Raw genomic sequence first — 22,315 nt, 5'->3', positions numbered from 1 at the left:
TTAAAAGTTGATGTGAAATAATCAAGAGAGTGGCAAAAAATATACAGTGACATAAGTATATAAAGATCAGTGGAACAGAAAAAAGAGTGAAGAAATAAATTCATGCATATATGATCAATTGGTTTTCAAAAAGAGGGCATGATAATTCAATGAAAGGAAAGTATTTTCAACCAACAGGACCACAGTAACTAGATAGCTGCATGGGAAAAAATAATCATGACTTTTCTATCTAACTTTAAATGATTTCTTATGACAGAAAAACACAAATTATTTTTTTAAAATGGATTTCATACAAATTAAAAACTCCTGTTCTTCAAAAGAAGCCTTTAGAAAACTGAAAAAAAAAAAAAACAAAAAAAAAAACCAAATTAGGACAAAATATCCTCAATATGCACATGTGTATTACTCAGCCATAAAAAAGAACAAAATAATGTCATCTGCAGCAACATGGATGAACCTGGAGATTATTATAGTAGGTAAAGTAGGTTAAAAAGAGAAAGACAAATATGATACTGCTTATATGTGGAATCTAAAAAAAAATATGGTACAAATGAACTTCTATTTATAAAATAGAAATAGAGTCACAGATATAGAAAACAAACTTATGATTACCAAGGAGGGAAGAGGGAGGGATGGATAAATTTGGATATTGGGACTGACATAACACATACTACTATATACAAAATAGATAACTAATAAGGACCTATGGCACAGCACAGAGAACGCTATTCAAAGTTCTGTAATGACCTATACGAGGGAAAAAAAATCTAAAAAAAAAAAAAAAAAGAGTGGAGATATATATACATAACTGACTCACTTTGTTGTATATATCCTGAAACACATTTTAAATTAACTATACACCAAAATAAATCCTACAGATATTTCAGAAAAAAATGTGTATCTCATAAAAGGCTTCGGGCCAAGATAAACTAAGAATTTGCACAACTTAATAATAAGAAAATAACTCAATGTTTTAAGAGCAAAAGGTGAGGACACAAAATATGATATCCAAATGATCAATAAGCATATGAAAAAATGCTCAACATTTTAGTCATTAGGAAAACAAATTTAGACCACAACAGGATACTATTTCACATCCAGTAGAACGGCTAAAATTAAAAGACTGAAAATACTCCAGTGTTGGTGAGAGTGTAGGCCAACTGGAATGCTCACAAAATGCAAAATGGTGTAACAGTCAGTCACTTGGAAGGAACGTTGGCGGTTTCCTATAAAGTTAAACATACACTTGCCACAAGATCCAGCAATTCCTCTCCTACTTATTTACTCAAGAGAAATCAAAACACATGTTCTTGTTCTCTCTCTGACACACTATTATCTGAGGAAGCCAAAAACTGGAAAAAACCCAAGTGCCCACCAGCAGGGGAAAGGGTACACAAACTGCAGTATATTCATATAATGGAAAACTACTCAGCAAGAGAATGGATCAAACTAGTGAAAAACAGCAATGTGGATGAATCTCTGCAACATTACATTGAGCAAAAGAGGCCAGACAAATGAGTATATCAATATGATTCTATTCACGTAAAGTTCCCAAACAGGTGAAGTTAGAGCATGGTGACAGAAGTCAGACTAGGGGTTACCTGGTACAGTATTTGTAAAGGGACTGACGACTACAAAGGAACACAGGAACTTTCTGAAGTGATGAAAATGTTCTCTATATTGACTGAAGTACCAGTTAAGCTTGCCAAAACTTACAGAACTGTAGGACTTCCCAGATGGCGCTAGTGGTAAAGAACCTGTCTGCCAATGAGGGAGACATAAGAGACGTGGGTTCGATCCCTGGGTCGGGAAGATTCCCTGGAGGAGGGCATGGCAACCCACTCCACTATTTTTGCCTGGAGAATCCCCATGGACAGAGGAGCCTGGTGGGCGACAGTCCACGGGGTTGTACAGAGTCGGATACGACTGAAGCAGGTTAACGCGCACATGCACAGGACTGTATCTGTGCATTACAAAGGTAAATAAATTTCAATTTTAAAAAAAAGTAAGGTTACAGGATGAGAGTGACAAATGTGGAGCTATGCCAGTATGTCCTGATTCTTGAAAAGCCTCAAATCAAAACTCTGATTACAGGTAACAAACATAAGGAAGATTTGTTTTTTAATGACTAAGTCTTTGGGGGGGGGGACACTTATATCACTACTTTCTTGTTGATCAAAATGAAAAGTGCCAGTAAGATTAACTGTAAAACTGTTTGATTTTAATTAATAAGACTATCTTATTCAAAGACAATGAAATAAAAACATTTCTTCTAGTGTACAAAATGCCTGAGAGGTCAAAACAGACTTTCATTTCTCCACATATGGTAAAAGACCCAGGCCAGGTTCAGCAGACTAGACTTTAGCTGAAAAAGAAGCAAGCTATATACTTAAAAGACACCATCACCAGCCCAAACACCTTAACTGATTACTTTAGTTAAAAGTGGTAAGATGGTCAAATAAGAGTATTTACATCAGGACTGGAGGCACTGGAACACAGCAACCCATCTCATATAACTGTTTGAACTTGGACTTGAGTGTTTTCAATCAATAATCTTTAAGAAATACTGAGCCAGAGGTAATAAATGGATAATGATTTGGAGGAATTTTAAGTATAGTCAATAAACAGAATCACATGGCTAAGGCAAATTAGACTTCTGGAAGTCCAGAAACAAAAGATATCCATCCAAGATTGGTGGTTTAGTCGCTAAGTCATATCCAACTGTTGTGATCCCATGGACTATAGCCTGCCACGCTCCTCTGTCCATGGGTTTCTCCAGGCAAAAATACTGGAATGGGTTGCCATCTCCTTCTCCAGGGGATCTTCCTGACCCAGGAATAGAACTCGGGTCTCCGGCATTGCAGGTAGATGATTTACCAACTGAGCTATGAGGGAAGCCCTAAGATATCCAGTGTTCAACTCAGACATTACTTTGGGTTGGGTATTTCCCTGCAAACTCTTCTGTGTCACAGTAACCTCACTTCACTTAACAGCAAACATTTTAACTTATTACAGACAGAATATCTCAACACAGTAAGAAATAAATACAGTAATATTCAGCATTTTTTGTAAGGACAAGTCTGAGTGATTTTGAACTCTTCTCTGACCTTACAGTGAAGGTGTTTTTACTTTCCTGAAACTATGGGTAAGTGTAAAGGGTGATACAGGTCAAGTAATACCTGAATGAGAATGACTAAAAATTCTGAGATTACGAAAACATACACGAGGTTATTTTCTCTTTGTGTTTAGTCTCCAGAAACATTAAAAATTACAGTCTCTCAACAACACTCTCTCAGAGGCAACCATTTTGCTTTCTGTCATGAATTTATACTTACTACTCTCAATTCTAATTGCTCTTCTACCTTTAAGAGCATTGCTTACCTCTTTTGATATAGATGATTTTACTTTCTTGAAAGCTTCTTCAAAGTGCTTCTGACTAATCTTCAGTTCACCTGTGGAGCAAATGCATGAACACACATATTTAGGTATAGTAAGCTAACTGTGATTTATAACTAAATTTCTCTTGAGAGATTTACAAGCATTCAAGGGGAACACTGAGGCAATTAACGACACTGGCTCTATTCTTTTTCAGAGTAATGTTCAAGCCAGATATATTCTGCTCATCAAAGTTATAGACAGTTTTTCATTTTCATTTAATTTACATATGGATATGAGAGTTGGACTGTGAAGAAGGCTGAGCACTGAAGAATTGATGCTTTCGAACTGTGGTGTTGGAGAAGACTCTTGAGAGTCCCTTGGACTGCAAGGAGATCCAACCAGTCCATTCTGAAGGAGATCAGCCCTGGGATTTCTTTGGAGGGAATGATGCTAAAGCTGAAACTCCAGTACTTTGGCCACCTCATGCGAAGAGTTGACTCATTGGAAAAAGACTCTGATGCTGGGAGGGATTGGGGGCAGGAGGAGAAGGGGACGACAGAGGATGAGATGGCTGGATGGCATCACTGACTCGATGGATGTGAGTCTGAGTGAACTCCGGGAGTTGGTGATGGACAGGGAGGCCTGGCGTGCTGCGATTCATGGGGTCGCAAAGAGTCGGACACGACTGAGCGACTGAACTGAACTGAACCATATTTAATTTTCCATAAATGCTTATGTCATATATTTTAAAAGCATAGTCTTTTTCTCCCCCAGCAATCCAAATAGTTTATTATGGGACAAATTATATTAAAAAGTACTTTGTCCATATTTAATAAGAAAAAGAGATTCTTATCCTTAAAAAAGATAAATGGTTCATATGTTCTGTTACTTTGTGTTTTCCCCTCAGCTTTACTAAGATACTGTTGGTACATAATAAATGTAAGTTCACTTTAAGAAGTACAATGTGACATGATGATCTATTGCAAAATGGTTACCACAGTAAGGTTAGTTAACACCTCAAGCCCCTCATGATCACCTTTTTATTTATTTTTGTGGTGATACTTATTATGATCTACTCTCTCAACAGCTTTCAAGTTTAGCTGACCCTTGAACAATGAGAAGGTTAGGAGTGGTGGCCCTCAGTCAAAAATCTATGTATAACTTTATAGTTGACTCTCTGAATCTGCAGTTCTTTTTCTGTAGACTCAAGCAAGCATGGATTGTGTAGTGCTGTGCTATGTATTTACTGAAAAAAATCCACATGCATAAGTGGATCTGCACAGTTCAAACCCAGGTTAACTGTATATAACACACTGCTGATAATCAGTACACGGGATCCTCAGAATTTATTCATCATATAGCAGGAAATTCATACCCTCTGATCAGTATCTCCCCATTTTTCCCACTCTCTAGCTCATCATATTTTAATGTAACACCCAAAGAGAACTATCACTCATTAACAGATAATCCCGTTGTCTTTGTATTGTTTAACTTAATGGCAATGTTCAGGACGAAGAGTCAGAATTGTTCTCTTTCAAGATAATTCAAATTAATTTAACTAAGAATGGAAAACGAAATTCCGTATTATTTAAGAACACATACACATCATCAGATGTATGGAGTTACATCATAATACATAATATATACAGATCATATGGCAACACTGGACCAGAAGGGTGCTTTAATTCCTTATAAGGTTATGCCAACACACGGTAAGAGAAATCTAGTAGCTAAATGTTAATTAAGTAAGGCTTCGCTTACAACTATATGACAACTTATGTGATGACAATTTATAGTTAAAATAGTACTAATATAGAAATTAAGAAAGTGTATTTACCTAAAAGTAAAATACAATGTGTAGCTGAACATGTCAAATGGAAGTTGAATGGCATTACTGATTTCAGGTTCAGTAAGATATCAATGCAAAGTCCCTCAAGGACAGGCAGCTGGAAATGCAAACTGCAGCAAAGCAGGGATGGCAGAATCTGTTACACATAGTTATAAAAAGACATCCCATCAGAGTTATTAGGAGCAGTCAGTACATATACAGAGGCCTGCTAAGTTTTAGTGACAAACAAACCCAAATATAGTTATCATATTCAGCTCTCAGGCAGCATACTACCACGTAAGGATTTTTTACATGACATTCTAATTTTGTGAATTATATCCCACCCACTTTCAAAACAAACTTAAAATAGCTTACATAAAAGAAGTTCAGGTAACTGAATCTTCAAATTAAACAACCAAAGAACTCAGAGACTTCATGATTAAGATAAGTGTGTTGATTTTCTGGGTCTGCTGAGGCTGTCTTCAGTGGCGCAGGCATCAATATTGGACAGTATCCAGTCTATGTAACACTATTGGAGGATACAGCAGCAGTGTCGGGAGTGACAAGAGCAGCCACTTGTATGGGCCTTACTTCTACGGCAGGCTATCACTGTATGACAACCTAGGTTCTTGTGTGACGGCATCTTATCAGACATGGTCTCAGCATTCCTCAGGCTTCCCTGGTGGCTCAGACAGTGAAGAATCCTCCTGAGATGTGGGAGACCTGGGTTCGATCCCTGAGCTGGGAAGATCCCCTGGAGGAGGGCATGGCAACCCACTCCAGTATTCTTGCCTGGAGAACCCCCATGGGGAGAGGATCCTGGCGGGCTACAGTCCACAGGGTCGCAAAGAGCCGGACACAACAGCGACTAAGCAGCAGCAGTAGCAGCAGCAGCAGCAGCATTCCTCATCTACACTAACACAGAAGCACTCTTAGGGCAATCCAGCCAGCCAGAACAAGTACAGCAGCTTACTGACCTCCTGGAGAACAACCCATCAGTAAAGGATGGGATTAGGGAAAGTAAGCTTTAAGGAAGGAGTAGATCTCAATGGATGAGCTGTTAACAAGATATTAGGAAAAACAAGATTTTGAATAAATGCTATGAGAAATTCAAGACACGAAGACTCCGACAGAACTAGAGACTTTTATGCTTAAGCATGGAGAAAATGTTAGGAGCTGAAGTAGACAGACTTCTGAAGTCTGACATGCAGATCTGGAGATACTATAGACTTGATGGGATGAATCAATCTCCTTGGAGGGAGCCTCTGAAACAAGTTTGCCAAAGCTATTTTCCCACAATGAAGAAGTCCACGCTATTCAGAAGCCTTTTCTTTTTTTTTTTTAAGACGGAGGCAATATTTATTTAAAGGGCAATTCAACAGTTCACAGAACTAAAGCAACCTTTTTACTTCTAAGAGACATGTTACAAGTTCAAACAATCTTCACACTGGTAAAAACGACTGGCATCCGTAAGATTATGATTTTTAATTTTGTTGCCAGTGAAGATTTCCTTCCATCAAGCCTGTTAATCTTGAACATTCTGGCTAAATATAGCTTTGTGGTTTTTAAAAGTCACTCCATTTCAAAGTCTGTCTTTCCTTATACAAAGGTAAAAGTTATTTCAACATACCTTGTATTTTTGCCCTGAGCACTAAGAGGAATACTCTGCTAACCTAGTTACCCATAAATGTTCATTCCAGAAAGGGCTTGGTTACAGAATCGAAGGAAGATATTTCAGTACACTCTTTTTTTAGGTCATGCTAGTTGCCATTTTGTAAAATTTCTTTTTTCTCCTTTGCTTTTTCCCTTATTTAGTCCAATTTTTCTAATGGTAGGAAATATAAAATAGCCCTAGATGGCTCCATGGCCAGTGTGATGACTGGTTTTTATTTTTCACTAGGAGATAAAAAGAATCTGCCTGCCAATGCAGGGGATGCAAGGGATGCAGGTTCAATCTCTGGGTTGGAAAGAGCCCTTGGAGGAGGAAATGGCAACCCACTCCAGTATTCTTGACTGGAAAATTCCATGGACAGATCCAAAGGGTTACAAAGAATTGGGCACAACTGAGTGACTGAGCATACAGCATACAATGCATTTATAAGCATTTTAACATTCTGTAAAGTGGATAGAAATATAATTTTACAGACAGGACAACATGTTTGCTTTTATTTTAAAAGAAGCATTACTTATGAAAATCTGAACTATGGGATATTTTTTGATTTGAGAGAAGAAAACCTCATTTGCAGAAACTTGTGGCCATGATTCTGTAAAGTATCATAATCAACAGTGTGTCTTTAACAAGTTTCTTGTAGTTACAAATAGGCAGTTAGCATACTGTGTGATTATAACATTATGTAAGTAGCTTTCTAATTTATGTAAGTAGCTTTCTAATGATCGTAAGGTATCAAGGTGAAAAACCATGTAATTCAGCAATTGAAAACTTAGTGCGATGCTAAAGCTGAAACTCCAATACTTTGGCCACCTCATGAGAAGAGCTGACTCACTTGGAGAAGACTCTGATGCTGGGAGGGATTGGGGGCAGGAGGAGAAGGGGACAACAGGGGATGAGACGGCTAGATGGCATCACAGACTCGATAGATGTGAGTCTGAGTGAACTCCGGGAGTTGGTGAGGGACAGGGAGGCCTGGCGTGCTGCGATTCATGGGGTCGCAAAGAGTTGGACACGACTGAGCGACTGAACTGAACTGAACAGCTGTGTCTTCATTGATCAAAACAATTCATATACACTTTAAATTGTCCAGGTACCAGTAAGCATTGTCCAAGCAAGAGTGATGGCTGGGTGAATAATCTCTTTGCTGGGTAAGTGAGTGCTTAAGGACCTGGGTCAGTGTCTAGAAACTTTAGCAAATTGTAATGCTGCTAACAAAAATTTAACATTTGATCAAAGTATTTGGAATGTTATTTTTTTGATCCAGAACAGTCATTTACTGGAAAATTGTGAAAATTTATATTGTTGTACACATTCTACTCTTAACAAAGCATTTTGCATGCTGTACATTTAAAGTAAAATAACATTCTAATTTTAAAGATATAAACTGTTTCTTAACATGTATGTATACACATAGCTTATTCTTATGGTTTCAAATTCTTCAGCCCTACTTTTTAAAAAATTTTTACACATTATAATTCACTTTATACTTTGTGGATCTTCCTTCTTCCCTTTTCCCACCTGTAAACTTTATTCCATGTCAGTGTCATATGTGAAGGTACCAAATGATATCCGATTACCTCCTAGTAAAATTACTCTGAAAAATTTCACATAGCTAGGCAAGAATACTAACTTATTTAAAGAAATCTCAAAGTTGATGTGCAGTGGCTATACCAAATGACCCATTTTTTTTTTAAGGACTCCCTAAAAGAGGCCAATTCCTGATATACTTTTGATTTTGGCTGAAGTCATATCTACTCTTAAATAATAATTGGCGGCTTATGTTTCTCTCCTTTCTTTCCAGTTCTTTCTTTCTGTTCTGCACTGATACTTTAAACTTTAAGTGAAATTTGACACAAAGAAGTACATCAATGGTGCTTCTTTTTACCTTTTAAACTAGAGTCAAATTTTAATTCTGAAACCAAGGAATTCAGCCCTCTTTTTTTAAAAACAAGGTAACATCTAGTTTTTCAGGTTTTTTTTTTTTTCCAACTAATACTTCTTATTGAAAGTCTTGCTCTTATGCATAGTGTTCAGATATTTAAGCGCATAAATCTTAATATTTCTGAGGAAAATAGAATAGTAGTGGAATAACTAACTGCAAAAGTAATACAGTAGAATAACCGCAAAAGTAATGCTGTACAGAGAAGAGGTCAGTCAATGCCATGACTCCTATTTGTATTAAGCTGAAATATGGAAATCAGCAAAGGTAAAGCATACTTATTTTCGGCTCTGGCTGTATCAGGCCCTAAACTATGGAAGATGGAACCTTTTTTAGACCATGGTGGAGGGGGATGATGGACGGAGACCTGTTTTTAAGAGGACCATGTTGGTGGTCAGTAGAATTCAACCTCAAAGAGGGAGATTCCTGAACGTATACTGAGGAAACTGTAAGATAAAATCACATTGGAAAATTTTCAAGTTTTTTCAAAAACAAAGTTAGTATCTTCATACATCCTCCTACACACTAAGTAACCCAGAACAACAAAAAGGCATTAGACTTGAATTTGGGGTATACGATTTTAGTGTTACCTTAATTAATTCATATTTTGGATAATGCTTTTTCCTAAAATTATACTATCTATGGTAAGTGGCTTAAGTTTTAAATCTGATAAATTTTCAAGGCAGAATGCTGGAAAGTATAGAAAACTAAACAGGCATTTGGAATTCATACCATTTTTCTTAGATAGCATTAGTCAAGCTTTGGCATTTCTTTTAAATTTGAAGACCTCCAATATGCCAAACTCTCAGAAGTCAGTGGAGCAAAGAATTGAAGGCAAAATGGTGATTCAAAGACTGTCCCCTCGAAACCGCTCCTTCTTGTCTCTGAAATGGTACTTTGGAAGGCATTTAGACAGCAGATTGGTCTGGGAGCCTCTACATAACGCATTTAAGTTTATTGGTGAACACACTCCAGTACTCTTGCCTGGAAAATCCCATGGACGGAGGAGCCTGGTAGGCTGCAGTCCATGGGGTGGCGAAGAGTTGGACACGACTGAGCGACTTCACTTTCACTTTTCACTTTCATGCATTGGAGAAGGAAGTGGCAACCCACTCCAGTGTTCTTGCCTGGAGAGTCCCAAGGACGGTGGAACCTGGTGGGCTGCTGTCTATGGGGTCGTGCAGAGTTGGACACGATGGAAGCGACTTAGCAGCAGCAGCAGCATCCCTCAACTTGGTTTTATGGAAAAGAGAACATCTTTGTTTCTATTATACTGTATTCCACCTGTCTGATTTGTATGGCAGGTTAGATTTTCCTGGTCCTATAGGGTACATTTTGCCTGAATAAATGTTTGTGTACATAAAAGTGGTTCACTTCTTAGTCTGGAGTATTTTCCCCCCTTATAAATGTTTGTTAAACATAAAAAAAGGGGGTAGGGGAAGGAGAGGATGGGACAAATGGAAAGAGTAACACAGAAACACATATACTACCATATGTAAAACAGGTAGCCAGTGGGAATTTGGTGTATGACTGAGGGAACTCAAACCAAGGCTCTGTGACACCTGGAGGGGTGGGAGAGGTTAGGAGGTAGGAAGAAGGTTCAAGAGAGAAGGGATATATGTATACTGATGGCTGATTCATGATGATAAATGCTAGAAATCAACACAATATTATACAGCAATTATCCTTCAATTAAAAATAAATAAATTTTTAAAAAGTAAAGCCTAAATAATTAAAAATTAAAAAAAAAAAGGAGATATGTGTGTTGATAAATCTAAGCTAAGCATATGCTGCTGTAACTGTAAAGAAAAGTTACCTCCAAGATTTCTGGTAGCCAAAGAAAAAAGGGAAAAGAATAAATGAAATAAACACAAATAAAGAAACATCTTCTGGGAAATCTAATGAATAAAAGGAGATCAATACAGGTTTGAACTTGAGATGAAAGTACAGGTTTTGAGGAAAAGGTAGGTCTTTCTGAAGAAAGTATTCGATACTACTAAATGTATATGTTCAAAGACGGCCACACACTGCAACCAATCAAACAATTCTCCCAGGAACCAAGCAAAGCAGAGGCTATTTCTCTACTTGACAGTCAGACTGCAGGTCACAAATAAAGCATTTTCATCTACACACACCCAAATGGTATTCTCAAACACACTGTCAAATGCGAAGAACAGTGCAAAGCTGTTGAGATATCCCAAAAGAAAGTGTAAATATGGAAAGTCATTTCAATTTTCATTTCTTTTGTGTTTTCTAAGCTCTTTAGGTTAGGTTACATTTTAACAGTAGGTATTGCCCTAACAAACGAATGAGGAGGTTTTCCAGGACTGATAAACAGACCAAACTCATGATGAAAACAGTATATGTATGGATGATAAGCAAAGACAGAATACACTGTATAAGGCACGAAGTAATTGCTATTATAACAGTTGTCAGCTACAGAGATTATATAATATTCTAGAACAGCTGCTAAAGGTCTCATCAGAAAAATGTCAGTTTTAATATCACAGATGATAGATGCTAGAAAACGGTCATTTTCCAGGTTAACAGTGGCATTAGGTACCCAGAGTGATAACTAACTAGGACTGAGAGATTCTGGAGAGAACTGTACCTTTTTCACTTCCACTCTTCTGTCTCGCCATTTCCTGCTTCAAGGCACAGATAGAAGCCTCCCGTACCAAAGCAGAGAGATCTGCACCCCTGAAATAAGAGAAGAGCTCTTAACTCATTCATTCTTAAGACACTGTGCAAAAGCTCAGAAAAAGTCTGAAAGCAATTTCCTTTTTTCTTTAAACGTATTTTTTGAAAGTACTGAATTTGTGATAATATTGCTTGTTTTATGTTTTGGTTTTTTGACCAAGAAGCATGTGGGATCTTGGCTCCTCGATCAGGGATCGAATCTGTGTCCCCTGCACTGGAAGGCAAAGTCTGGACTGGATCACCAGGGAAGTCCTGTAATTTTCTTTTAAGTCACATATTAAACATTTGGGAAAGAAACTGACCAATAAAGGTGGGATAAACCAATCATGGTCACTAGGAAAGAGCTTTTAGTTTTTACTCAAAATATTTCTAAGTTTTGGAAGAAAGGAAATTATGAAGGAAACATGCAGTGAGTCAAATATTCTCACGCTAATCACTATAGATAGTAATGTTAATATAAAAAGTCTAAAACAGAAGAAAGCAACTTACACATTATTTACTGTAAAATTTTATTCACAAGGCTCATGCTAAAGTACAAACTGGCCCATTACAAGTATATACCATTAGTATATTACCTAAAGTCTAACTAAGCTTATATAAAAAGTCATTCATGACCCCTAGTTCAAAAAAGGAAAATACAAAGGCTAAAGAGTTTGATGCACTTGATTCAAGCTCAAGCTGAATTGACACATCATAAATTACTTAAAATACGACAAGAACTAACAAGGCTTCATTTAATTGGTCTGTGTAATAATATGCTGAATCATATGGTTCTTGCATGGTTCTTGCGTTCAAGAAAGATGTTGGGGTTGACTGGTGTTTCAATACATTACATCTTTAACAGGATTCTTAGAGATACTTTGAGAAAGAGTTTCAACTGGGAGATAAAAACCTCATCTTTAAAAATAAAATCCTCATCTCTAGACAAACTAATTTAATATATAATGCTGACAATCCACATACTGAAGATTATTAAATTTAGTTTGAATTATTAACTGAACTCAATGTTTCTGCTGGTTAGGTGTTAGGTCTGCAGTACTATTTAACAATCATACACATGCTATTGCTGCTGCTGCTGTCGCTTCAGTCGTGTCCGACTCTGCGCGACCCCATAGACGGCAGCCCACCAGGCTCCCCCATCCCTGGGATTCTCCAGGCAAGAACACTGGAGTGGGTAAATACATGCGAGGGTATTCATCTCTTTGTGAAAAGCGTGGAAGTGTTAGTCACTCAGTCGTGTCCAACTCTATGTGACACGATGGATTGTAGCCCACCAGGCTCCTCTGTCCATAAAATTCTTCAGACAAGAATACCAGAGTGGGTTGCCATTCCCTTCTCCAGGGCATCTTTCCGACCCAGGGCTCGAACCCAGGTCTCTTGCATTCACAGAGATTCTTTACTGCCTGAGACATCAGGGAAACCCTGTGTGTTAAATCAACACTGGTGCAGAGACACCACTAACTAATGTAACAAGGAGCTGAAGCCTGCAGTATTATACAGTCCCTGTGATGACAGTGGTATTAAACCCAAAACATATACCATTCAAGTTTACCCCTGACCCATTTAATAAATGACCTCCTATGTGGTATAATCCAAAAGATTGGCCCAGGGTCAGTTCTGCATCAAAATTGCCTCTGTCATCAACTGAAAATCTTTTCAGATTTTAGCACTCAAATGCATAAGCTCATTTAAGTCCTATTTTCTTTAGCAGTAAATTCACTAACTACAGACTGGCACACATTTGATTCCCAGCGAGGGAAAAAGGTATATTCTCCTTAAAGGTAATGCAGGGCTTTTACACAGGCCCTTCAACACCATGGCCTGGGACTGACCATTTCCCCTCCACTGAGACAGTCACCGCTTTCTTAAGTGAGACAAGAGTCCCGACTGGAGTGCAGCAAATCTCAGGAGCACTAGGGTTGCGGTAGCAGAACAAAGATCAAGACTCAGATCCCTAAGATGTTTATGTATGAAAAAACTGAAATGAGACCTTGGATCCTGGCCACACTCCCTAAAAGTGAGTAGCATGGTTTCAAGTGAGACAGTTTTGTGAAAAACTGTCTATCTCATGAGACAATTTTGTGAAATTCTTCAACCAGAACTGGAAAGAACTAGGTGCTTGTATCAGTCCCAGTAGCTATGTTCTTCGGAGATAAATTTACACTGTGAACAACAGACTCTAGAAGACCTTGAAGATTAATTAAAACACCACCTTCCTTGACTGACTTAGCTTTAGAAAGCACATTTATTTGGCCTTGAGCTACAGGAATATCATGAACATCAAGTATATTATGGACAATCAACAGGGCTTTAAAAATAAGCCAGAGAAGAACTCCCTGGTGGTCTAGTGGTTAAAACTCCATGTTTCGACAGCAGGGAGCATGGGTTCGATCCCTGCTTGGGGAAGTAAGATCCCACATGCTTTGAGGTTCATCACCTCATTAAAAAAAAAACAAAAAACAAAAAACGGAGGGAGAGATGTGCGCTGTTAAATGTGGATTTAATTTTCTTCCCTGTGAGCCAAAATCGGGGAAGTTAATATAACAAAGTTTTATGATAATGAAGAAAACAACAAAAACTCATAACCACCACAAACTATGAAAGTAGAAATATCTGACCTCCCGTTTTCATATAGATTATGTGGATATTAATAGGTGTGCTATGAAAAATGCATTCTGAGGCTTGAAAAGCTTGTAGATTATTTTCTTTTAAATGTTGAAGCACCTAGATAATTTGGCAGCTGGTAATGAGATGTCTCCTGTAATATTCTGGAAGGACAGAGAGACAAGTTGTGAAGGGCAGTGATGGTGGTCAGGGTGGCTGAACACCAGCAGTTGACATACGAGAGGACCCCCCTATTCCTGAGAACTCAGAGCCTCAAAATGGGTGGTCCTGTCTCTAAGAAGGAGGAAGAGCCAGACCCTGGAAGCTTTCCTGGACTCCTAACTTAATCCTCCTGCTATCACTCTCCCTCACTTTACACACGAGGAAATGGGGCCTCAGAGAGTTAAGTGATCTGAGACTGACATACTTACGTATAACAATCACAGCGAAGGTCACCAGCAATTGCTTCTAAGTTTACATCTGCATCCAGTGGGGGTTTTGTACCATTCTGAGTGAGAGAGAAACATCCACTTTAGTCGAGACTTTAAAGATCAGTATTTCCCCAAATAATAGGTTCTAAACAGATAGTAACGGCTGCTTGACTGAATGAATATAACTGACTCCCAGACTAGCATTACAGATTTTTTACAGATTTTGGGAAAGCCAAAGGCAAACAATTTATGCTGGTGAAGTACGACAGATGTGCAAGCACGACGGCCAAAACCAAAGCAAAACACCAAGAACAAAACTCACCACCCTCAACCTTTCCAAAGGTGAAGAATCACACTTCCTTGGCCTGATTAAATATGGCAAACATACAGGCAGTAATTAGTTTTGATGTGTTGTGGCCAGGAGAGAGCAATCAGCAAACGACTCTACAACAAAAGCCTAAAGCCCTCTGTGCTCAATGTCTTCTTTTCCAACCCTTTATCTAAAACTTAACCCTCACTCTGATGCCAACTCCCCTCCAGCTCATACCAAGAGAGGCTAGAAAGGACAAGTATCACAACAGTCTCAAAATTTCAACAACACTTAACATGGTACTTTGCGTGCATACAGTACATATTTACTAACATTTTTAGTGACTTACACTGCAGAGGCAAATAAAACAGATTTTAGTGACAAAGTTGATGATGTTAGATGGTAGGCTTATATGTGCTTTATTATTCTGATTCATAACTTATATCTACACTGCATACTGTCTTTCCTTTGTAGCAAATATTACACGGACACAGTTTAAGAAGAAATATATATACAGGAAAACAGCAAATAAACATATGTCGTTAAGCCTCAAGTGTAAATATTAGCTCAGCAGGTGCTCCCAGCAGAGGGTCAGACGACCCGGCACCTTGAGCCATCACCTTCCTGTAGCACATGCTCAGTGGGTGTCCCTGAAGCTGGGCATGTTTAAGAATTTCACAAACTGTACATATGCTAGCTGCTATTATACGATAAAATGCAAATGTTCATCTATCACAGATTAAGAAACAGTTATGTTTCCCATTCAATCCACTCTGACCTGTGAAATAAACCTGGGAAAACAAACTCTCTGGGTGACCTCAGCAGACAATTTTGGTGCTTTTTTCCTTTCTCTCTCTGGCTGTATGTAAAACTAGACAGACTAAGTGACCCCTATGGTTCCTTTTAATATCAATGTTTTCAGTTTTGTCAGGGGGCAGAGGTGGGCAGGAATTCAAGGAGGCAGGATCTAGGTTCCCAGATGAGGGATTGGGCCCAAGTCCATGGTAGGACCAAGTTCTTACCAATGGGCCACCAGGGAATCCCCCCAAAAACCCAGGATCTTATTACCAGATAAACAGAGATAATTTGGTGCTATATTTAAGAGAGGGAGGGGAAGTCTTGTTTTTAAATAGTGATGATGAACATGTAATAAGGATTTATTATGATGGAGAAAAATGTTTGGACTTTCCAAGCTATGTCTGCAGTGGGAAAGCCTGAGAACACTGCCTTGTTGAGTCCCAGTCCACTGGAGGAGGAGGCACAGGGTGGGACAAGAGGCTTCCTCATTAGGCCTGAGCCCATATGAGTCTCTTTAATGTTCCTGAGAAACTATCAACCTGACCCTGACTGTCACCCAGCATATGGACGTTCCCTATGCTGCTAGAGAATTTTACTTCACACTATCTGCTGTCCTGTTTTGATCAAAAACTCAATCGTAAGAAATCAGTTCATGGAGGACTACCTGAGGATAACTCTTTTATACTTCTCAATATTTAAATTCTGTTCTTGGGTCATGCTGGACTTTCACAGAGGCCACACATCTCAGAATGCATGTCTTTGCCCTTTCATCAAGTTGCTTTTAACGAACCCGTTTTTAGTCATGTCCCAGGACAACCACCAGCTTCAGTACTGAAAAGCTCATATTGTGTTTATTGTGTTATGATTGTGCTATTATTTGACAGGAATATTATCAAAAACATCTATCACATCTGAGTGCTTTCTTTATGATAACCTAGAGAAGAAACTTTTCTCACAACTACATACTGGGAGCAATTGCCAACTTCCTATATTCAGGGCACTCTTTTAAATATTTTGAGAAAGCCCAATATATACAGGAACACAATAAACAAATGCTTACCTAAAAGCAATATTTTAGAAAAATTAACTCTGAATATATTAACAATTGGAAAAATGTAACAAACTGTCCTTTCTGGGGTTGTGTGTGGTATGGTCAACATAAGATACTTCCAAAAGTTTCAATAGCAACATTACTTTCCAATGAGTAGAAATGTGGACTGAGGAATCTTGGGATCATTAAAATCTAATTATTCCTATCTGAAATGTGGAAATGTTTCTGACCTTCAGTAAGAAGTAAAATGAAAGGTCAATTCTATTTACTGTCAAGTGGGAGCAATTAGAACAATTTTAAGTGGAATATTCAGTTCAGTTCAGTCGCTCAGTCATGTCCGACTCTTTGCGACCCCATGAATTGCAGCACGCCAGGCCTCCCTGTCCATCACCAACTCCCGGAGTTCATGCAAATTAGTAAGCATATAAAACCAAATATGTAAATACTATAGACTCATTTATTATAATGATACTTATATGTGTATGAAAATATTTAGAACTTTTTACACTGGTCTTCTTCACTACTGATTTTACCACCTCTTGAAAGTGTGAAAGTGCTAGATGCTCAGTCGTGTCCGACTCTGCAACCTTATGGACTCTACAGCCCACCAGGCTCCTCTGTCCATGGGATTTCCCAAGTACTTTTGAGTGGATTGCCATTCCCTTCTCCTCCCAACCCAAGGTCAAATCCAGGTCTCCTGCGTTGCAGGCAAATTCCTTTACAATCTGAGCTACCAGGGAAGCCCCTCTTAATAAAGCCTTAATGGATGTCTCAATAATTTCATGACTAGAGAAAGCTGACTCAAAGGAACTGTTAGAGAAAAATAGTCTCTTAAGAATCTGACTTTTGCGACCCCATGGACTGTACCCCACCAGGCTCCTCTGTCCATGGGGTTCGCCAAGCATACTGGAGTGGGTTGCCATCTCCTTCTCCAGGGGATGTTCCCAACCCAGGGAATGAACTTGGGTCTCCTGCATTGCAGGTGACCTGAGCCACCAGGGAAGCTGACAGAGTAATCAAATTCACAGAGACAGAAAGTAGGTGGTTGCCAAGGGGTTGGGGGAGGGTGGAATGGGGAGTTTAATGGGGATAGATTTTTAGGCTACAAAATGAAGAGTTTTAGAGATTGACTCTTCAACTATACTTCAATCAAATAAAAAAGAAAAAGAAACACACATCTCTGTATCTTGTTGAGAGATAGTTAGTTCATCAGTAAAATGGAAATAATATTCATTTGAATATTTAAATATTAGAGTTCAAAAAGCAGTTGCAAGGATTAAGCATATTCATATATGCAAAGTACCTAGAACATAGTGTTTAATAAGTATCACTTATTATTCTATCAGATATTTTTATCTTAGCTCATGAAAATTTAACAGTTATACTTCTAGGTGAGATGTTTTATATGTTTTAGTCTTCTGGAGCACATTTTAAAAACACTGAGAATCTTGGGTCTTTCAGTAGGATTTTTATCCCCATTTTAAAGACTGCATATTATTATCTCAAAGTATTTGGCAGACATCAAATAACCTTTCTGGCTTTCTGAGAAAAGGGTAAGTTTTAATAACACTTATAGGGAAGAAATGGAAATTATGAAAGAAAAAAATTCCACTTGTACAAGGGGGGTTTTAGTGATAAGCCTCTCATTATCACATGATTACCAGAATCACCAAATACAAAGTATAAAAAAAAGCAGTAGATCATTGCTCACTTTTCTCTTAAGAAACTTAGGCTCTGAGAGATACTGAAAAGTTGCTCTGACCTACAGATCTTTATACTTTTCAGACCAAGACTAAAGAATTTTATTCTAATCTCCCCATAATATTTCAAGTATTAATTGGAAAAAGAGGAAAGAGTATATATAAAACAATCTGGGGACATTAAGTAAAAAGCTAGCAAACTTTGAAATACAATGGCTTACTAAACATTAAAAATGCCAATTTTCCTCACTTTTGGCTGAGTCTTTATAAAGACAACCTGTGGGCAGGAGGTATGCCTTGTGGACTCTGCCCTGAAGTTAGAGATTCTGTTTCCCCTCCCTCTACCCTGCTTTACCCATCGACAAAGATCTTTAAACATTCCAGGCCTCTGGAGGGGAAAAGTGAGGTAAGGATGTGAAATGCAGTGCAAGGAGCTCTTCTCAGAGGGCAACAAAATGTGCCTGGCTGCCCAGGCCTGAGCGGGTCCCTTCCTGTGGAATGGGTCTGAGAACACAACACACTCATAATTGCTACAAAAACAGTCTAAGAAAAAATGGCCCACAGCCCTCCTTAGCCTTTAGCATAGACAGATGTTGAGAACTGACACTTTAACAGTCTAAACCACAAGCCCACAAAAGTTCCTTTTGAAGCTGTACAGATTTTTATCAGTCTTCTGCTTTTTTTTCTTTCAACAGTCACAACTTTGTGCAGGGAAGCTGCCCAAAAAGCCTTTCTAGCAAATTCTAGGCCCTTCCCTTTTAACCTTAACATTTATGTTTTTGTTTAGAAAAAAATTCTCCATACCCCTCCCCCTAATATACAGCTATATGTTCATGATAGAAAACTCTGAAAATATAAAGCCACCAAGACAGAGAAAAGCAGGCCCTGGCATCCAGCAAGTGGCCCATGGCATTGCTATGAGTTGACTGGGCTCACAGCTAGGCAGTGGTGCTCCTCTGTTGAACATAAACACCTTTTTATAGAACATCAACATCAAACAAGCCCATTCTTGTCCAGGATGGATCAACAGAAAAACAAGATTCCTGGATAATCACGCCTGTTGTTTTTCAGTCACTAAGTCATGTCCGACTCTTTGTCCAACTCTAAGCCATGCCAGTAGGTTCAGTGTCTGGTTCACAGACTTTCTTTTTGCTATAATATCAAACGATGAAAGCAGGGACAGAGCTTTCTGGGGCCTCATTGTGTTGTTGTTCAGTCACTAAGTCGTGTCCAACTCTTCCCAACCCCGTGGACTGCAGCACAGCAGGCTCTCTTGTCTTTCACTATCCCCTGGAGTTTGCTCAAATTCACGTCCACTGAGTCGGTGATGCTATCCAACCATCTCATCCTCTGCTTCCATCTTCTCCTTTTGCCTTCAATCTTTCCCAGCATCATGGTCTACTCCAGTGAGTCAGTTCTCTGTATCAAGTGGCCAAAGTACTGGAGCTTCAGATTCAGCATCAGTCCTTCCAATGAATATTCAGGGTTGATTTCCTTTAGGATTGACTGGTTTTATCTCTCTGGACTCTCAAGAGCCTTCTTTAGCACCACAGTTCAACAGCATCAACTCTTCAGTGCTCAGTCTTCTTTGTGGTCAAACTCTCACATCCATACATGATTCCTGGAAAATCACAGCTTTGACTACACAGACCTTTGTCAGCAAAGTGAGGTCTCTGCTTTTTAAAACACTGTCTAGGTTTGTCACAGCTTTCCTTCAAGGAGCAAGTGTCTTTTAATTTCATAGCTGCAGTCACCATCCGCAGTGATTTTGGAGCCCAAGAAAATGAAATCTGCCACAGGTTCTACTTCTTCCCCTTCTATTTGCCATGAAGTAATGGGACCAGAAGCCATGATCTTAGTTTTTTGAATGTTGAGTTTCAAGTCAGCTTTTTTACTCTCTTCTTTCACCTTCATCAAGACACTCTTTAGTTCCTCTTCATTTTCTGCCATTAGAGTGATATCATCTTCATTTCTGAGGATACTGATATTTCATCTGGGAATCTTGATTCCAGCTTGTGCTTCATTCAGCCCAGCATTTCGCATGATGTATTCCACATGTAAGTTAAATAAGCCGGGTGACAATATACAGCCTTGTCGTACTCCTTTCCCAATTCTGAACCAGTCTGTTGTTCCATGTCCAGTTCTAAGTGCTGCTTCTTGTCACACAAACAGGTTTCTCAGGAGACAGGTAAGGTGGTCTGGTATTCCCATCTCTTGAAGAATTACGCACAGTTTGTTGTGATCCACACAGTCAAAGGCTTTAGCATAGTCAATGAAGCAGAGTAGATATTTTTCTGGAATTCCCTTGCCTTCTTTATGATCCAACGGATGTTGGCAATTTGATCTCTGGTTCCTTAGCCTTTTCTAAAATCAGCTTGTACATCTGCAATTTCTCAGTTCACATACTGCTGAAGCTTAGCTTGAAGGATTTTGAGCATAACCTTATTAGCTAGTCGTGAAACAAGTGCAATTGTATGTAGTTTTAACATTCTTTGGCATCGCCCTTCTTTGGGACTGGAATGAAAACTGACCTTTTCCAGTCCTGTGGCCACTGCTGAGTTTTCAAAAACTGTAGACATATTGCATGTAGCTTTTTAACAGCATCGTCTTTCAGGATCTGAAATAGCTCAGCTGGAATTCCATTACCTCCACTAGCTTTGTTCACAGTAATGGTTCTTCAGGCCCAGCTGACTTTATACTCCTGGATGTCTGGCTCTAGATGAGTTACCACACATTGTGGTTATCTGGGTCGTTAAGACTTTTTAAATATAGTTCTGTGTATTCTTGCCACTTTTACAAGAGAAATGCAAATCAAAACTATGAGGTATCACCTCACACCAGTCAGAATGGCCATCATCAAAGTCTACAATCAATGTTAGAGAGGGTGTGAAGAAATGTGACCCTGGTGTACCACTGGTGGGAATGTAAACTGATATAGCCACTATGCAGAACAGTATGAGGTTTCTTAAAAAGCTAAAAATAAAGCTACCAAATGACCCAGCAACCTTATTACTGGGCGTATATCTGGAGAAAACCATAATTCAAAAAGACACAAGCACCCCCATATTTACTGCAGCACTATTTACAAAAGCCAGGACATGGAAATGACCTAAATGTCCATCACCAGAGAAATGGATAAAGAAGATGTGGACATATATACAATGGGCTATTCCTCAGCCATAAAAAGGAATGAAATTGGGTCATCTGTAGAGAAATGGATGAACCTAAAAACTGCCATACAGAGTGAAGTAAGTCAGAAAAACAAATATTGTATATTAATGCATGTATGTGGAATCTAGAAAAATGGTAAAGATGATCTTATTTGCAAAGCAAAAGTAGTAGAGAACAAATGTATGGGTGCCAAGGAGGAAAGAGGGGTGGTGGGAGGAAATGGGAGACTGGGACCGACATATATGTAGACACTACTGACACTATGTACAAAGTAGGTGACTAAGGAGAACCTACTTATATAGCACAGGGAACTCTAGTGCTGTGTTGACCTAAATGGGAAGGAAATCCCCCAAAGAGGGGATATACGTATACATATAGCTGAGTCACTTTTCTGTACAGTAGAAACATAACACTGTAAAGCAACTACAATCCAATAAAAATTAATTTAAAAATTATAAATAATAGTTCACCTTCTCCTTTGGGAGATACAGGTTGGACAAATATTTAAACCTATCTATATTTAAAATGGCAGAAGCATACACAAAAATATACCATTTCCTTTACTCACTTTTGTGATAGTTTTTAAGATGGCGAGACGATCTGCTGGGGGTGGTAAACCCACAAAGAGTGTTTTGTCCAGGCGGCCTGGGCGCAGGATTGCAGGGTCAATGATATCTAGAGACAAAGGGAGCAAAAGCCTTAACTAAATAAAATAAAATCTTTTACAAAATAT

At 38.7% G+C, this 22,315-nt stretch overlaps 1 protein-coding gene across 3 annotated transcripts in view; it reads right to left on the bottom strand.

Annotated features, from left to right (window-relative positions):
* The window catches only part of NVL (nuclear VCP like), an 88,057-nt gene that overhangs the window by 5,731 nt on the left and 60,011 nt on the right, over positions 1 to 22,315 (bottom strand). For 2 of the 3 annotated variants that reach the window (XM_040263690.1, XM_040263689.1), the window contains exons 19-22: positions 22,151 to 22,257; positions 14,553 to 14,629; positions 11,429 to 11,517; positions 3,382 to 3,452 (exon numbers count right to left, since the gene is read on the bottom strand). In XM_040263690.1, coding sequence (XP_040119624.1) covers positions 3,382 to 3,452; positions 11,429 to 11,517; positions 14,553 to 14,629; positions 22,151 to 22,257 — 344 coding nt within the window. Of the gene's footprint in view, positions 1 to 3,381; positions 3,453 to 11,428; positions 11,518 to 14,552; positions 14,630 to 22,146; positions 22,258 to 22,315 lie in introns of all 3 variants that reach the window. The other variant, XR_005725019.1, reaches the window with a different exon arrangement.

The sequence above is a fragment of the Oryx dammah genome, unplaced genomic scaffold (genome assembly GCF_014754425.2).
Source record: "Oryx dammah isolate SB20612 unplaced genomic scaffold, SCBI_Odam_1.1 HiC_scaffold_21, whole genome shotgun sequence".
Lineage (NCBI taxonomy): Eukaryota > Metazoa > Chordata > Mammalia > Artiodactyla > Bovidae > Oryx > Oryx dammah.
The sequence above is the reverse complement of the archived record's forward strand: the minus strand, read 5'-3'. Positions and strand labels throughout refer to the sequence as shown.